Here is a 16,593-nt window from a genome sequence, read left to right as displayed (position 1 = left end):
CAAGGAACAATGCCACTATTTTTGTGTTTTATATGGGTATTAAGATCCATTACAATTTGACATTTTTAAGATTGGTTATCCTGTAGTTTGGTGTTAAATTGAAGTTGTTTGTTTTGAATTTAATTCTTTCATTTTTCAAAGGGGAAAAAGGCAGCACTGCTGTGCTGATAGCTTACTGAAGTATGCCAGGATTTGGAGTTGGAATCAAATCTGTTTGCTATCACAAAATATAGATGAAATTATTTTTTAAAGAACTCTATTTTTTCATTGCAAAGTCTGCAGTGATTTTTGGTCAGCTTTTTAAAATCAGAATACAGAAAGTACTGTGTATATCCCATTTTTGAGGCATATAGTATCTGAGATTCTTTTTAACTGTTATATATCAAATATGTATTATGCTTAATGTAACCTGCTTATAATTATTATAGCGCTATGTGTTTGCAGCAGTTAAATAAACTCCACATCAAATAAATTACTGCAGCAATGTTATTAGGCCAGCAGCAATGTTAAGGACATCTGTTAACTCTTTTTCAAATGCCCTGTCCTTACTCGTTTATTCCAAACATTTCTGTTGTTAATTACTACTTGAAGTATATGACATAGCCCTTCAAACGTAATTGTGGAGACTTGGCGTAGAAGGGGGAAGTCTGGCTTCAAGTAATAATTCTCCCTCCCATCCACTGTCTTCTGAACCTCAGACTACAGCGGGGGAAATACCCATATCTCATTGTTTTAAAGTAAGCATTTTAAATAAAAGTCAGGTAAACTGTGGGACCAGAATATATGTTTCATTAAATCCTAAGAGCCTGATCCTGTAAACGTGTACACACATGAATATTCCTTACATTGGCCCAATAGACTACTCACATGAGTAAAGACTTACTTATGTGAGTGAAAGTTTGTAGAATTGGGCAGCCTAAAATTCTAGGTTATTATTATAGCTGGTCAAAAATGTTTTGACAAAACTTTTTTCTATCCAAAGAATGCTGTTTTGTCAAAACCTAAAAGTTTCACAGAAAATCTTTTTTGTCGACCTTTTTGTCAGGAAGGTTTCTCAGGTCTAAGGTGGCATTTCTACAGAGGGGGCTCCCTGTAGCTCAGTGGTTAGGGAAATGGCCTGGGACCTGTCTTCCACATTATCCTCTCATTTTCATTTTGATGCGGAATGAGAACAAATTTCAAAAACCTCAGAATTGTGATTTTCTGGCAAGCCTTAGTTATTGCGTAGTAAAAGTTTTCTCATGTAGAATCCGTTCCATAGTACTTGTGGAAGATAATTTAGTCTTTTTGTTTGAAGTTTATGTGTCACTCTAAGGTGTTCCACTAACTGAACAAGAGTGGGCCGAGTCATTTGCAATATTTATGGTTTAGGAGGCCTTAGATATTTGACCACAAAAATGAAATAAACTGGATGCTTGTTTTTTTTAAAGGTCGTATGGAGCTTTAGAATGAAGTCTGGGGAGAAAAAGGTGAGACCTGAAGACAGACTGTTAATAAGTTTTTGTCTTGCTGAGCTACACTAAGTCTGTCTGTATGATGTGAATGTACATTGCTTTTCATTAACATTACATCATTTGCAATGGTAGGAAAATGTTACACAAACTAAGGAGATCTTGATCATGGTAGTCCAGTTTTCTCATCTGGATAATTCCTATGCTTCAGTTTACCCTCTATCTCTGTAATATTACTGTATACCACTGGAGGTTTTGAGTGTTTTTTTCAAGTGTTGGGAATTTCATAGACTGAGACTTTGGATTGTTTTCTCATGTTTTTTTTATTAATGGGACTAAATTCACCACAAAACTTCTGTGTGGCTTACTGTGCTGTGTGTGGCTGTGGAGGGTCACAAATATGATCTTAGAACATAGCCGAGTGATTCACCAGACAGAGCTGACTACTTGGGAACTTCAGGTTCTTAGTGGCAAAATGACATCCCTCCCTTTATATTTTCTGATTTGATGATGGGAGAAGGGGAGGCCCAGGTACTTGTAAGTGAGCACCTTGCTGTATGTATTTGATTCCAAAGCACTCTTGGTACTGATTGGCAGCAATGGCCAGTGAAGCCTGATGAAGGCTTCCCTTATATAGTGACCTCTTTATATGTGCTCTGTAGTGTCTGTCAGATAAGATCATGAGTTGGCCAACTTTCTTTGTGGGCCAATGAATTATGCAGGTGGAGTAATTAGATGTTTTTGTTTTGTGAATCAGGATTAAGCTCTAGGGATGCCTACCTAGGAAAGCCAGTTCAACTGCATAATAAAAGACATTTTTAATGCAGAGGTGGGAAATGTTTAAATGCAAAAGAAAATTGCAAAATATAAAAGATAATATCCTCTTGTATATGAAGAGGAAAAGTGAATTATAAACTCTAATTGATATCTATTGAAGCTTTTTTCACTATTGCTCTGTGTGGAGAAGGGAATATTTTAACACAAACTCCTAAAAGAAAAACAAGCATTTTCCCCTCCAGTGGAAGATTTTTCAGAAGTAAAATATTTTTATATGGCTGGAAGTTATGTATGAAATATATACTATTACTGACCAGCATTTCTGCGCTGTTGTTACAACTGCACTGCAAATTACTTTAATGAAGCATCGTGTTCATTATGTCATTTGCACATTAAACAAAATATTTGAAATATCTAGTACACAAGCATGTAGTTTTGACTTTTCTAACCTACATGCCTTATGTTTATGCCTCAAGATAACATTAAATAACATATTTAAACTACTCATGTGGAAAAAACAAAATTATATCTCATGAACTGATTTCTTCACACTGAGAAATTTCTATCTCCTTTTGTTCAGACACGAAACAGAAACCATAGAGGTACGAATGTTTGTAGAAGTGGCATTATAGTTAGGAATGGAGAAGGCATTAACTCTTTCTAAAGGGAAAAGATACTTGCTCATTTTTAAAAGTTAGCATGAAATTATTTTGCAAGAATATTCCTTTATAAATGTGCTAATGGGATCCATTTCCAATCTTGAGACATTACAATAATATTGATGGGACTAATTGATGGGGGATAATAGGTCAAAAGAAAAAGTATATTGAGCTATTATCATTTAATGTTCTGAGTTATGTCTTAATTATAAAGGAATTTAGAATTGACCCTGACCAATGGGAAATCTTGGCAAGTGATTGTAACAAGTGGCGCCATTGTCTCCATCAGAGTATCAAAGTCCATGACAGGAGCTGGCTCCTACAGCTTGAAGAGAAAAGAGCCTGTAAGAAGCAAACAGCTATCAGCCAAGACACACACATTTACAGTAACTGCCAAAGATCATGCAAATCTTGGATTGGCCCTATTCAGTCACATGAGACATTGCAAACCATCTACATCATAGGCTGCAATTCCCACCATCCCTCGCAGACGAAAGGATGCCAACAAAGTGTGTCTGAATATAAGAAAAGATTAGTAATATCTTTGGCTGTTGATTAATCACAGTTAACTCACGCGATTAACTCAAAAAAATTAATTGCGATTAAAAAAATTAATCGTGATTAATCACAGTTGTAATCACACCATTAAACAATAGAATACAAATTGAAATTTCTTAAATATTTTGGATGTTTTTCTACATATCTATATATTGTATGCTGTGTTGTAATTGAAATTAAAGTGTATATTTTTATTAAAAATGTTTGCACTGTAAAAATGATAAACAAAAGAAATAGTATTTTTCAGTTCACCTCATACAAGCACGGTAGTGCGATCTCTTTGTCGTGAAAGTGCAACTTACAAATGTAGATTTTTTTTTTGTTGCATAACTGCACTCAAAAACAAAACAATGTAAAAACTTCAGAACGTACAAGTCCACTCAGTCCTACTTCTTGTTCAACCAATCGCTCAGACAAACAAAAACGAGGACTCCGGTGGCAACTTAAAGACTAACAGATTTATTGATAAATAAATAAATAAATCTGTTAGTCTTTAAGGTACCACCAGACTCCTCGTTGTTTTTGTGGATAGAGACTACATGGCTACCCCTGTAATACTTAAGACAAATAAGTTTGTTTACATTTACAGGAGATAATGCTGCCCTCTTCTGATTTACAGTGTCACCAGAAAGTGAAAACAGACATTTGCATGACACTTTTGTAGCTGGCGTTGCAAGCTATTTATGTGCCAGATATGCTAAACATTTGTATGCCCCTTCATGCTTCGGCCACCATTCCAGAGGACATGCTTCCATGCTGATGATGCTCATTAAAAAAAAATGTGTTAATTAAATTTGTGACTGAACTCCGTGGGGGAGAATTGTACGTCTCCTTCTCTGTTTTACACCCGCATTCTGCCATATATTTCATGTTATAGCAGTCTCGGATGATGACCCAGCATGTTGTTCATTTTAAGAACGCTTTCACTGCAGATTTAACAAAATGAAAAGAAGGCACCAATGTGAGATTTCTAAAGATACCCACAGCACTTAACCCAATTTAAGAATCGAAGTGCCTTCCAAAATCTGATCGGGATGGGGTATGAAGAATGCTTTCAGAAGTGTTAAAAGAGCAAAACTCTGATGCGGAAACTACAGAACCCAAACCACCAAAAAAGAAAATCAGCCTTCTGTTGGTGGCATCTGACTCAGATGATGAAAAGGAACATGCCTTGAACTGCACGGCTTTGGATCATTATTGAGCAGAACTCATCATCAGCATGGACGCATGTCCTCTGGAATGGTGGTTGACGCATGAAGGGATATATGAATCTTTAGCACATCTGGCTTGTAAATATCTTGCAATAGCAGCTACAACAGTGCCATGTGAATGCCTGTTCTCATGTTCAGGTGATACTGTAAACAAGAAGCGGGCAGCATTATTTCCTGCAAATGTAAACAAACTTGTTTGTCTGAGCGATTGGCTGATTTAGGACTGAGCGGACTTGTAGGTTCTAAAGTTTGACATTGTTTTATTTTTGAAGGCAGGGGTTTTTTTGTACATAATTCTACATTTGTAAGTTCAACTTTCATGATAAAGAGATTGCACTACAATACTTGTATTAGGTGAATTGAAAAATACTATTTCTTTCATTTTTTTTACAGTGTAAATATTTGTAATAAAAAATAAATACAAAGTGAGTACTGTACACTTTGTATTCTGTGTTGTAATTGAAATAAATATATTTCAAAATGTAGAAAACATCCAAAAATATTTAAATAAATGGAATTCTATTACTGTTCAACAGTGTGATTAATCATGATTAATTTTTTTAATCGCATGATTAATCGCAATTCATTTTTTTAATCACTTGACAGCCCTAGTAATATCCATATCTGATTTTCCCTCCATTTTCACAGTCCGCGGGAAATTATTCTTTCAAATGCCAATTCTTTATTAAATTTAATAAAACCAGAAGTGTATATTTTCTTGTGGATATCATACGTTTTCTTTAATATGATACTCAAGCAATATTTCTGTAGATGGAAATCATTACACCTAGGCCAAAAGTTCTCATAGATTTTAGCTTAATAGTGTGTAGCTTTTCGAAAGACAGAATTAAAATGTAAATGCAGTGTCCCAGATAACCTATTCTGAAAATCCCTGGAATTAACACTGCCTTTGAAAATTCAGCTTCACTATGAAACTAAAAATTGATGACATGGAACATCAGACTTTTGCAAAGAAGCTTCTCCCTCAGTTTGTGGACCTGTCTCAGAAAAATATCTTCTTCTGCTGAGTTTACTCTGTGTCTGGGAGAACGCACCTAGATATTGCTGGTGAACAGTTTGGGACAAAATATGGATCAACAAAAGCAATACAATTTCATCTCAATGCTACGAACCTTATTTCATATTGACTTACTTTGGTCTAGCTATGCTGTGATATTTGCTAGTTTTGAAAATCAGAACTTGGGGCAAATTCTGATCTCATTTAGGTAAATGTAAAAATCCCTTTTGACTTCCAGTTTTGATAATTGGTCTCTATGGTATGTCTACACAGGGATAAAAGACCTGTGGCATGGCTGTGGCTGGCTGAGGTCAGCTGGCTCAGGCTGAAGGGCTCAAAATTGTGGTGCAGACATTTGGGCTTAGGCTGGAGCCCAAGCGAGGGTGAAGAGTCCCACAGCTTGGGATCCAGCCCAAGCCCAAACATCTACACAGTGATTTTTTCAGCCCCAGAGCCTGAGTCCCGTAAGCCTAAGTCAGCTGACCCGTGGGTTTTTATCCCTGTGTAGACACACCTAAAGGCAGGGGGTTCTCACTAAAGGGCCCCTTGGGGGGCTGCAGGCAGGTTTCAGGAGGTCTGCCAAGCAGGGCCATCATTAGACTCGCTGGGACCCAGGGCAGAAAGCCAAAGCCCCACTGCATGGGGCTAAAGCCGAAGCCTGAGCAATGTAGCTTCGCAGGGGCCCCTGTGGCATGGGGCCCTGGGCAGTTACCTTGCTTGCTACCCCCAATGCTGGCCCTGGCTTTTATATGCAGAAAAACAGTTGTGACACAGGTGGGTAGTGAACATAAGAATGGCCATACGGGGTCAGACCAAAGGTCCATCTAGCCCAGTATCCTGTCTTCCAACAGTGGCTAATGCCAGGTGCCCCAGTGGAGTTTTTATAGCATGGAAAGAAAAAGGTTAAGAACCCCTGCCCTAAGGCACACAAACTTTCCTTTTTCAGTAAGACCAGTTTTGTTATTAAGATACCTCTTAAACCTTTCATGAGTCTGCCCATTTTGAAATTTAGACTTTCTGTTTAATCTGAAACGAATACTTCAACAGTGGAAAGATTTTTGAGATTCAGTCATTGTTTTCATCTAATAACTGTTATATATAAATTTGTAAAAGAGCCATTTAATGAAATTGATATAGTAGAAAGGTTTAACGAAGTCTGGGAACCTTTTGACTTATTTCTTAACTAAAAGTTACCCAAATATCTTGTCTCTTATATATCAGCACTTGTTAGATTTTTCCTTTACTGCATTCTTCAACTGCTTTGTTGAATGCCATCTTGTGCAATCTATTTCTTTTTTTATTTTGTGTGTTTTGGGGAATATACTTTAGTAATACAATACATTTTCTTTTTTTTATAAAAGTTATTTTTCTTTTTTCATTTTGGTGTTTTAATTTGTGCCATTATTGTTTTTTTAAGGTCATGTTTTTTTTCATTTGTTCATAGACAAACACCTGTCAGGAATGGTCTAGAAAATATTTAGTCCTGACATGAGTGCAGGGGACTGGACTAGATGACCTCTCGAGGTCCCTTCCAGTCCTATGATTCTATATTTACTATTTAGAGTATAAAAATGTCAAACTAAATTGATCTTATACTAAACGTGCAGTATGTGAAAATACCCAAGCAGAGATATAGACCACTTGATACAGCACATTGCTTTGATAGAGTCTGAGCTACATAATGTATGATGAACTAAAGAACATAAACCTGATTTTGCAAGGTGCTAAGTACCCACTATTCCTGCTGTAGGAGAGACACCTCTCAGGATCTGGACCATAACATGTTAAAGTAAGTCAACCTCAGTATGATGGCTGCATGAATAAAGTTATCAAGATCTTAGGAATCTTTTCAGAAAGATAAAGGATGCCCTGATTACAGTTTTACCTTGTTATATGACAGATTTCAGCCTAAAATAAAAACTTTGGTTTTAAAGAATTTTTTTTGGTTGGCTTTTGACCATCTAACATCAGCTGGGGAGCAGTGAAGGCTTCTGAAGAACAACATATAACCCAGACATCCATTTTGCTACAATTTAATTTTAAAAGGGTAAGTGGAAGCCAAGATCTAAGAATTGCAGTAGTTAGTGGCAAAAGCTGATATGGGATTATAAAGGTTATAGTTCAGATAGAACAGATGGTAGAATAGTTATAACCTACAATACCATATGTTACTACATAACACATGCAGGTAGTAGTATATATATGCTATCTTGAAAAATCAGATTTTAAGAAAGCACAGATTTTAAGAAAGCAAAAAGGATCAATTGTATACATGAATATATAACATTTGCTTAAAATATTTTGTTCAGTAATATCACATATTTCAGTCCAGGATAATCGAAGGACTGTAATTAGTAATTACGTAACTCAAAGTACCAAAGTGGAGATAAAAAGATCTTAGACCAAGTCCAAAAATAAAACACTGATTATTCTAAAATGGCTAATATAAATTTAGGTGGTTCAATTAAATCTCATTGATCATGGTTATAAACAGACTGTAGAAAAAGTAATGAAAGTTAAATTCAAAGCACCAAGAATAGGTTAATACTTGATCTATGGTTTCTGTAATGATTCATCTGGGGCCAGATTTTCAAAAGTGCACATCACCCACAACTGAGACCGGATTTCCAAAGAGCTTTGCTCTCATTTAGGTACCAATGAAGTGGTCATGTTAAGTGCTGAGCACTTCGGAAAATCTGGCCCCCGCCGTATAGTTTCTACCATTATTATTCAATTTAGCTTTTTAAGAATCTGATTTTATGTTAGAAAAATTGAAAATATCAGACAATAAAGAAAAAAGGGTTAATCAAATCAGAAATACTTGGAGAATTGGAATGGTAGCAAAGGAGAAAAATGAAGGCAGAGAGTTGTGATTTGGAGTGGTGGTAAAGAGCCTCTGGGCTTGAGATTCATCTCGCATTTTATAATGCTCATGTTGTGTTGTATCATAATGCACTTGCTTCTACTAGAGCTAGCTGTTTCTCATATCTTATTGCCAATGGTAAAAATAGGCCAGTAGCATCATTCCATACTGTTGAGCACATTCTGAATCCCACATTTTTTCATTTGCCTCCACTAATTAATTTAGTAAATCTTATTTCTCATATTGCTGTTGATTGGTTGTGCCAGCCCCCAGCCAAAGATACTGACTATATTACACTCCACTGCCTTTTGTTTAACTTTGCCAAAATTCGTCCCATCACTAATCTCCGTTTTTGGCGAGTATTTTGGAAAGGTGTTTTGTCCTGTAGCTGTGGCCTGTTTCCCTAGTAATTATTTGTATGAGAAATTACAGTTAATTTGTTGGTCATTTTCAGCTTTGGGAAACTGTCAGTCTAGATCTGTTTTATTTCTTCAGTTGGTATCAAACAATTTTGTCTTGGTCTTTGTTTTTTTGTTTATACATGCTATTTTGTATCTTTGAGAATTGTTTCCCATTATACTGTAATATCTGTTTTTATTAGTAAACAGATTTGTTACTACTGACCCCTTTGATTTTTGACTGTCTTGATTTTAACATCCTATCTAACTTAGGTGCAATCAGTATCTATATATTTGAAATTTATTTATAATCAAGCAAAGATCATGGTAGATCTTTGGTGTTTACTTTTACTTGTTAATTTGTCTCTTCCTAAGGTACTCTGAATGGTATTCACCTTTAACAAGATACTAAAGTTACCAGTTTAGGGATGATTTCAGGAATTTGACAAGAATTTGTCACTTATTGATATGGTAATACTGGATATAACTTTGTTATATCAATGTATAATTCGTTAATGTCTTTGCTAATTGGGCTTGTGGCTTGTATTTTCTAGAGGCTATATCTTATTCACAGTGTTGTTGCAAAATTTCTTGCAGATGTATTCCTGTACTCATTGTACTCTCAGTTCATGTGTTCAAACTAGTTCTGTCCCTTCCTTAACTACTTCTACAACTTTGTGTGACCTGTAACACCAATTTCCTAAAAAAAGAAGCTGATCTTTCTGAAACTTTTCATAGTGCATCTCAGTCCACAGTAGGATCTTTTTGGAAGGTTTGGAAGGTAAAAAAAAAAAAAAATTAAAAAGGACTTTTAAAGTCACGAACCAAAATTTTCTCCAAAACAGTTTGGCATAGAAACTCAAAAATTTGCTCTGTTTTGTTGGCCATCCTGCAGAGAAGTGCCTTTAAGAGTTTAGGTGGTTGGTTGGTTTTGGGTGGGAGTCAGTGGAGAAGGCAGCAATTTGGAGATGCAGAGAACGGGGCGAGATAAAGAATTGTTGATAATTTTATAAACAGCAAAGTTTAAATGAGCAGTACAATAAATGTTTATAAGTTTAAACTGACCTGCTACTGACTCCAGGCTTTGCTGTTTCACCAGCTGCTGGGTTGAGCCACAGATTGGGAGGCATGGATTTGGAGGGTCTGTGACTACAGGGGGGTAGTAGTAATGCCTAGTGGCAGGAGTACAGGAGCCTGATAGAGAGAAGCGGGGACTCGGGTATGGGAGGGACATGTGTCAGGGCTGACACAAAATTATGCTTTGGGCTCTGGTGCTGTGATAGTGACAGGATGAGGGTCAGCTTCTGGGGATAGGGGTAAGAAATTGGAGGGCATGGAAGCAGGATGAGGGGGCATAGAGGGATGCATGGAATGAAGGTAAGAGAGAGGACATGGGTGTCAGAAAAGGGGTGTACAGCACTTGGCAGTAGGCCTGCAAGGGAAGTGTGCAGGGGATTAGAGTTGAGGCATGAATTGTTGGGGGTATGAAAGGGAAGGGGGCATAAGCGGTTGCTTGGTGCTAGGGAGAATTGAGAAGGGCATGAAAAAAGGAGAGGAGCAGGGGATATGGAAATGGAGTCAGGAGGTGGCAGGGCATGATAAGTAGTATAGCATGGATGGTGCATGCGTAGGATCCAGGTGGAACTTAGAAAGAAGATGTGGAGAACCATGAGGGGCATGGAGGGAGCAGGGGAGTTTGGGGCAGGGTCGTAGCGTGAGACGTGTCTCCTAAATGTTAAGAAATCTGGAAATGAATGGCTAAGGGATTTAGCCAGTTCCCACTGTACATGAGAATTCCTCAATCACTGTCACCCAACCTAATTTACCCCTAGGGTGACCAAATGTCCAAATATTATGTGTTTTGTCTTATATATGCAACTGTACCCCCCACCTCCTCCCAAAAAAAGTGTATCCCAATTTTTTACACTTGCTATCTGGTCACCCTATTTATACCAATCCTTAACTGTATTCCCTGACATTTGCAAAAATACATGAAAGGTTAAAAATAGCTCTCTATTGACAAATTTTAACATCTCATTTCCTATTCAAGTGATTAATTTCCAACACACTGTCCTGTATACTGAAGGTAATAATAGTTAGATCTTAACATTTCATTGCTTCTTGAATGTACGATGACCACCAGATATTAATTTTAGATAATTTCTGCTTTTAAATGTAAACTTGTAAATATTTGACTTTGTGAAGCCTCATCAGATCTACTGTGGCAGATGATGCATGAGCGGGGTTTCTGCTTGCTGTGTTTCATCCATGCTCTAAGATAGTATTTTGTGTAATTTCAAGGTGGGAGGGAGTCCAGGACATGAGTAGAGGACTCTTGAGTTAGTCTAACCAGCTCTAAGCGGGAGAGGATTCCAACCCAGGGATGTTCATTCTGTGAAGTGAACCACATTGCATATTTAAGTGGTTTTATGGCCTGGATGTACAAATTAGGGGCATGCATTACCCGCCGTTCACGGGACCTCAGTGATAACTGTAGGAGGTTTGTACTACAGTATTTAGCTTATGACTTAGCTTTTAATACAGCTACTGTTGCATGCAACATCATTCAGTGGAAAAATTTATGCTAAGCACTTTTAATGCTATTGTTGTTGTTTTTTCCCTTTGTTTATTTGGGCATTGGTGCAAAAAATTATTTAATTTGCACACAGAATTGCTAGGACTGCTCAAAAATAGGCACACAGTTGCATAACAAAATTATTTGAAAATCTTGCTCTTAATGTGTCATAATTAGTTGAGATGAATGAGGGCAATTCACGCCTCTTAGGGCTTTTGTTTGAGACTGTCTGCAGAGTCAGGAAGATTTTGCTTTGAGCTACACTCAGATCACGTTTCTACGGTTTTCTTCACAACCATTAGGACTAGACAATTAGGGCTTGTCTACATGGTGCAGTTAATGCATACTGGGGTTTGATTTCTAAAGTGCACTAACATGATCCGTATTAATTGGTCTGTGTAGACTCTGCTGGTGCATACTAAAGGTTCCCTACTGCAGATACTCCTGGGAGCATTCTGCACCAAAATATTAAAAATTCTGCGCACAATTTTTTAAAATTCTGCAAATTTTGTCAAAATAATACTACATTATCATGTCGGTTTCAATTATTTTGATAATTTATTTCAAAATACCAGCCAGCGAGTATGTCTGTAACAATACAGACGCACAAAAATTGCTCCAGGAATAGAGAGCTAAAGAAACCCCTATGACAACCCAGTTCCTGTTTCTCTGGTCCCTTCCCCTCCCCAGAGCCCAGCCGTGGGGGGGGGAACACCCACAACTCCTCCCTCCCACAGCTCATCTGTGGGGGATCCTGAGCCAATACACCTGAACCCCCTCCTCCCCAGAGCCCAGCCCCTAGCCCAGACACCCACCCCCTAACCCAGCGGTGGCCCCCCCCAGCCCAGACACTCACCCCTCTTTTTCCACCAGAGCCCAGGGATCCAGAGGGAGAAACATCCTGATGCTCGGTCTCAGGCTTGCATGGAGTTTTCTGTGTACCACCCTCTCCTTCCCTCAGGTCATGCTGGGAACTGCAGCTGCCAGGAAACCTCTAGCTCCCTCTCCCCTCCCCCAGCAGTTTCGTCTATGTGCAAGCTGGGCTCTGCCAGTTCCAACAACCCCGAGTGGCGACCAGCAGCACTGCCGCCCATTTCTGTGTGGGAAAGGAAATTCTGCATGCATGTTAATTTCTGCAAAATTCTGCATTGCGCAGTGGTGCAGAATTCCCCCAGGAGTATGCAGATTATGTTAAAGAACACTACTGAATCTTTCATGTATCAAGGTCTACACAGACCAATTAATGTTCAACATGTTAGCGTACTTTAGAAATCACACCTCGTATTGCACATTACCCCACCATGTAGACAAGCCCCTCTTCCTTTTTCTTTTTTTTAAAGAAAGATTGCATTGTGCTATATCTGAATCTGCTGTGTGGGGACCAGAAAATATCCTATGTTCCTTGTGGGAGGGGCATTTGACATGCAATTGTATGAGAGAGAGAGAGATGGTATCTTTCAAAGGACATGAAGGTCAGTTTGTGTGACTTATTTTACAGTGCAGTGCAAGATACACCTCTTTGTGCTGGCCTTCCTTCATTAGGAAAGGCTGCAAAGCAGCCTGGTGTCCTATCCCATTCGCTACATTTCTTCAGCTCAGCATGTCTTTACCAAAGGGAGAGGCAAAGAAAAATAGTTCTTACTTGGCTAGCAATTCGGTATATCTTGATTAGGTTTGAAATGCTTAAATTCAGTTATAAGTATTCCAGGTATTGATATCAAAAACAGTTCCAGTGTTCTAAGCTTCTTGTTAAATAAGTCACAAAATCATATAGATTACAAAATGAAGGACTAGCCAAAATCAAAGGATGCAAAACGCAGACAATGATTTTGAACAAATATAAAGGATGACCCCAAGGAAAATAAATCAGATGAGAATCAAATATGATTCTAGGGACTATTTGCTCTGTTGGCTGATCCATCACAGTTCCTCCAGAGTTGTTTTGAAGTTCTTTGTCTCACAGTGATCGAAAGTATAGGGGTATGCAACATGATTGGACTGGAGTAAGATGGGCAAGGATACAAAAATATTTGTGCTAGAGTGTAAATTGCTGTTGAAAGATGAGTAAAAGAGAGTGCCTTGATGTCGACAACAAAAAAAAAATAATTGGCAGGGTCTGTATTTCAAAGGGAGCAGCACCTGATTAAACATTTGCAAAGCATAGGACGATGAGCATTCCAAGTGAAATGTGTGTTATATATACACACAAACACACACACACACACACAATAAAGAGGTTATTCTGTACATAATTATATCTACAAGAATACAACTCCAAATCCTAAAGTTCTTACTCAGGTAAATCGCTCACTGGAATCCAAGTAAAGCAATGAGTTGTTGTAGCTGCAAGATGTCCGTGGATTGAGGCTATGGCAAGGTCTATACCTGCAACGAAGAGCAAATTGGTGAACAACATGGATGAAAAGATTTGGGGACCACAGATCCTAGCAGCTACTGAGCACCTTGCAAGAAGTGGGAGGATCTAAAACATGAAATTTTTAAGGTATACTAGCTGTGGAGTCAAGGATACAGAAAGAGAATGAACAGTTTAAAATTAAATAGTTTTATTCAGCTTTTATATGAAGAAGGAAAAAAAAGGGGGGAGAGAGAGATAACCAATTTTCATATGTGAAGGAGGCAAAAATTCTTTTCTCACTTTGGCTGACTGATCTTAATAATTTTCTGCACTTCTCAAACCTTATATGACCACGCCAAGCATCAAATATCCCTGCCCCCATTTCATAGATGGAGTAACCAGTCACAGAGTTAAGTGATTTCCAAGATTACATCGGAGTTGTGTGGCAGAGCTAAGAATGGAACCTAGGTTTTTGTTATATCTGTTGGAACAGAGTCCTCAGATGGATCAAAGATGTGCCACATTTCTGGCACCTCTGGGGCTATGTGAAGCTGAGTGCCAGTTTGGCCCCAGGGCCACCAATACTTGCTTGTGGCTACTAAGTGTCGTTGGCTTGTAACAGTCCCCGAGGGGCTCTTACACTGGCCAGGGATCATTGGAACGGGGTGCTCCAGCCACTAATTCTGCACACCAGTGGGCAGGGCAGGAGTTAGTTCTGTTTATGTTTGATGTAGAACTCAGTATCTTTGACATACTTCTAGCACATCATCCTTGGAGACTATTTTTTGCTAACCTCATTAAGTTAAATGAAAGAATGAGATTAAGCACTGGGCAATAGTTTGTGACCTGTTTAACATCAAGTGATTTTTTTTTAGTGGTGGTTGGATTGCTGCATGTTTTAGGAGGGTGTGGGAGAGATTCCCCTCAGGTAAGGAAGCGCTGACAACTTCTGTCATTAGGAGTCCTAGGTGTTATATATTTTACCATCCAGGAAGGACGTGAATCAGAGTCGCAGCTGGTGGCTTTGATTATTGATTGTGCTTCCATGACTACTGCTTGTGTCATTGGACTGAATTCTTGGAAGGGGAAGGCACTGTTTCTCCAGGCCTACTCTCAGCTTGTTGTTAGTGGCCTGTGAGTCCTTCCTGCATGCAGATGACCTTTTCTGTGAAATAAGATTCCTGACAGTGGGAGGAGCTTTGTTCTGCTGATTCCAGGCAGTTTTGCAGAGTTCCAAGCAGCTTACTATGTGGATTTTTCAGACCAGCCCATAAATCTTGAACCTCTGTTGGCTGTATGTATGTGTTAGAGCCCATGATATATTTAATAAGACTAAGGGGTTTGCCACTGTGTCAGTGCATAAACTTTCACCTCCCTCGTTCTTGTGCAGGATGCTGTACACAATTGACTGCTGTCCTCTCCCTTAGAGGTTGCTTCAGTTCTGTGGTGCTCTGTATACAATGTGTCAGGTATTTGTGGCTGAAAGGTGCTATATAATTGTACATTATTTTTGCAGTGCATGCTGCTACTTTGAAGCATGCCTGTTTTATTTGGATGACTCTTAAGAGAGTGATTTAGAGAAATGATTATGATCGGTAATGACTGCTTAACTGGGACAATAATATTATAAATGTAGCAAGTTCCAAGTAGTGTAGCAATGATCATCCAGGTGTTATGTGAGTGTGAAATTAAAACATCTGATCTTTAAACACAAGTTGCCAAATAAAGATTAAAAGGATATGTTTTCTCATAGCCCTCTGGAGGTCACTGTAAATTCTAGTGACCTCAGTCAAGTGTAGCTAATTCTGCTAGTATTTACCTAATAACTCCAATAAAATGTACTAGATGATTTGAAATTAGTTTAATATACAATTTTTTACATTACAAATGCTATACATATGTATCTAGCTGTTGGTAAAATATATTTATTAAAATAGCACATATCATAGTAAACAGAATATAATACATGTCTATTCTATATTATCTAAGAAATGTAGTTGAAGACTGCACCATAATGTACAAGAGGTCATAGTTTATGTGGGCAATCTTACTCTAGTATTTTCTGACTTCTGATTGCCTTACTATGGAACCATAAAAGTCTTTTAATGTAGATTTTTGCATTTGGGAGCACAGTTGTACTTGATTTGTTTTGAAAATTTGGTCCAGGCAGTTTTGTATGGTTATCTGAACCTTTGAGAGTCCCCACTTCCTTAACCCTTGGACAGTCCTTCAGCCTGTATCTCCCATTTGGCCTTCAGTTCTGCTTGTCATTCCTCAATCTGCAAACTACATGTTCTTCAGAGGGCGCAAGGGAATGGGCAAGAATGTTTCTATCTATGTCCGGTCTTGTAAGGTGTGCCAAAACGTTAAAAAAAAAAAAAAAAAAAAAACCCAAAACCAGATCAAAGTCCCTCTCCAGCCACTCCCCATCTTTAAGGTTCCATTTCAGCAAGTAGCTGTGAATATTATGGGTCCTTTTCCAAAAAAGACACCCAAAGGAAAGCAGTTAATATTAACTTTCATAAATTTTGCCACCCAATGGCCAAAAGCAGTAGCTCTAAGCAGCACCAGGGCTAAAAGTGTGTGCCAGGCACTAACAGACATTTTTGCCAGGGTAGGTTGGCCCTCCAACATCCTCACAGATGCAGGAACTAATTTCCTGGCAGGAACTATGAAAAGCCTTTGGGAAGCTCATGGGGTAAATTGCTTATTTGCCACCCCTTACCA

General features: G+C 38.3%; 1 protein-coding gene across 6 annotated transcripts in view; it reads left to right on the top strand.

Moving 5' to 3' along the window:
* The window catches only part of LOC102945492 (transcription initiation factor TFIID subunit 4), a 196,298-nt gene that overhangs the window by 168,417 nt on the left and 11,288 nt on the right, over positions 1–16,593 (top strand). For 4 of the 6 annotated variants that reach the window (XM_037878200.2, XM_037878199.2, XM_037878205.2 and 1 more), the window contains one exon: positions 1,431–1,469. The exons of the other annotated variants lie outside the window; for them this stretch is intronic. In XM_037878200.2, coding sequence (XP_037734128.1) covers positions 1,431–1,469 — 39 coding nt within the window. The remainder of the gene's footprint in view (positions 1–1,430; positions 1,470–16,593) is intronic. 6 annotated transcript variants of the gene reach the window in all.

This window comes from Chelonia mydas, chromosome 12 (assembly GCF_015237465.2).
Source record: "Chelonia mydas isolate rCheMyd1 chromosome 12, rCheMyd1.pri.v2, whole genome shotgun sequence".
Classification (NCBI taxonomy): Eukaryota; Metazoa; Chordata; order Testudines; family Cheloniidae; genus Chelonia; species Chelonia mydas.
This window is presented reverse-complemented; position numbering and strand designations above follow the sequence as displayed.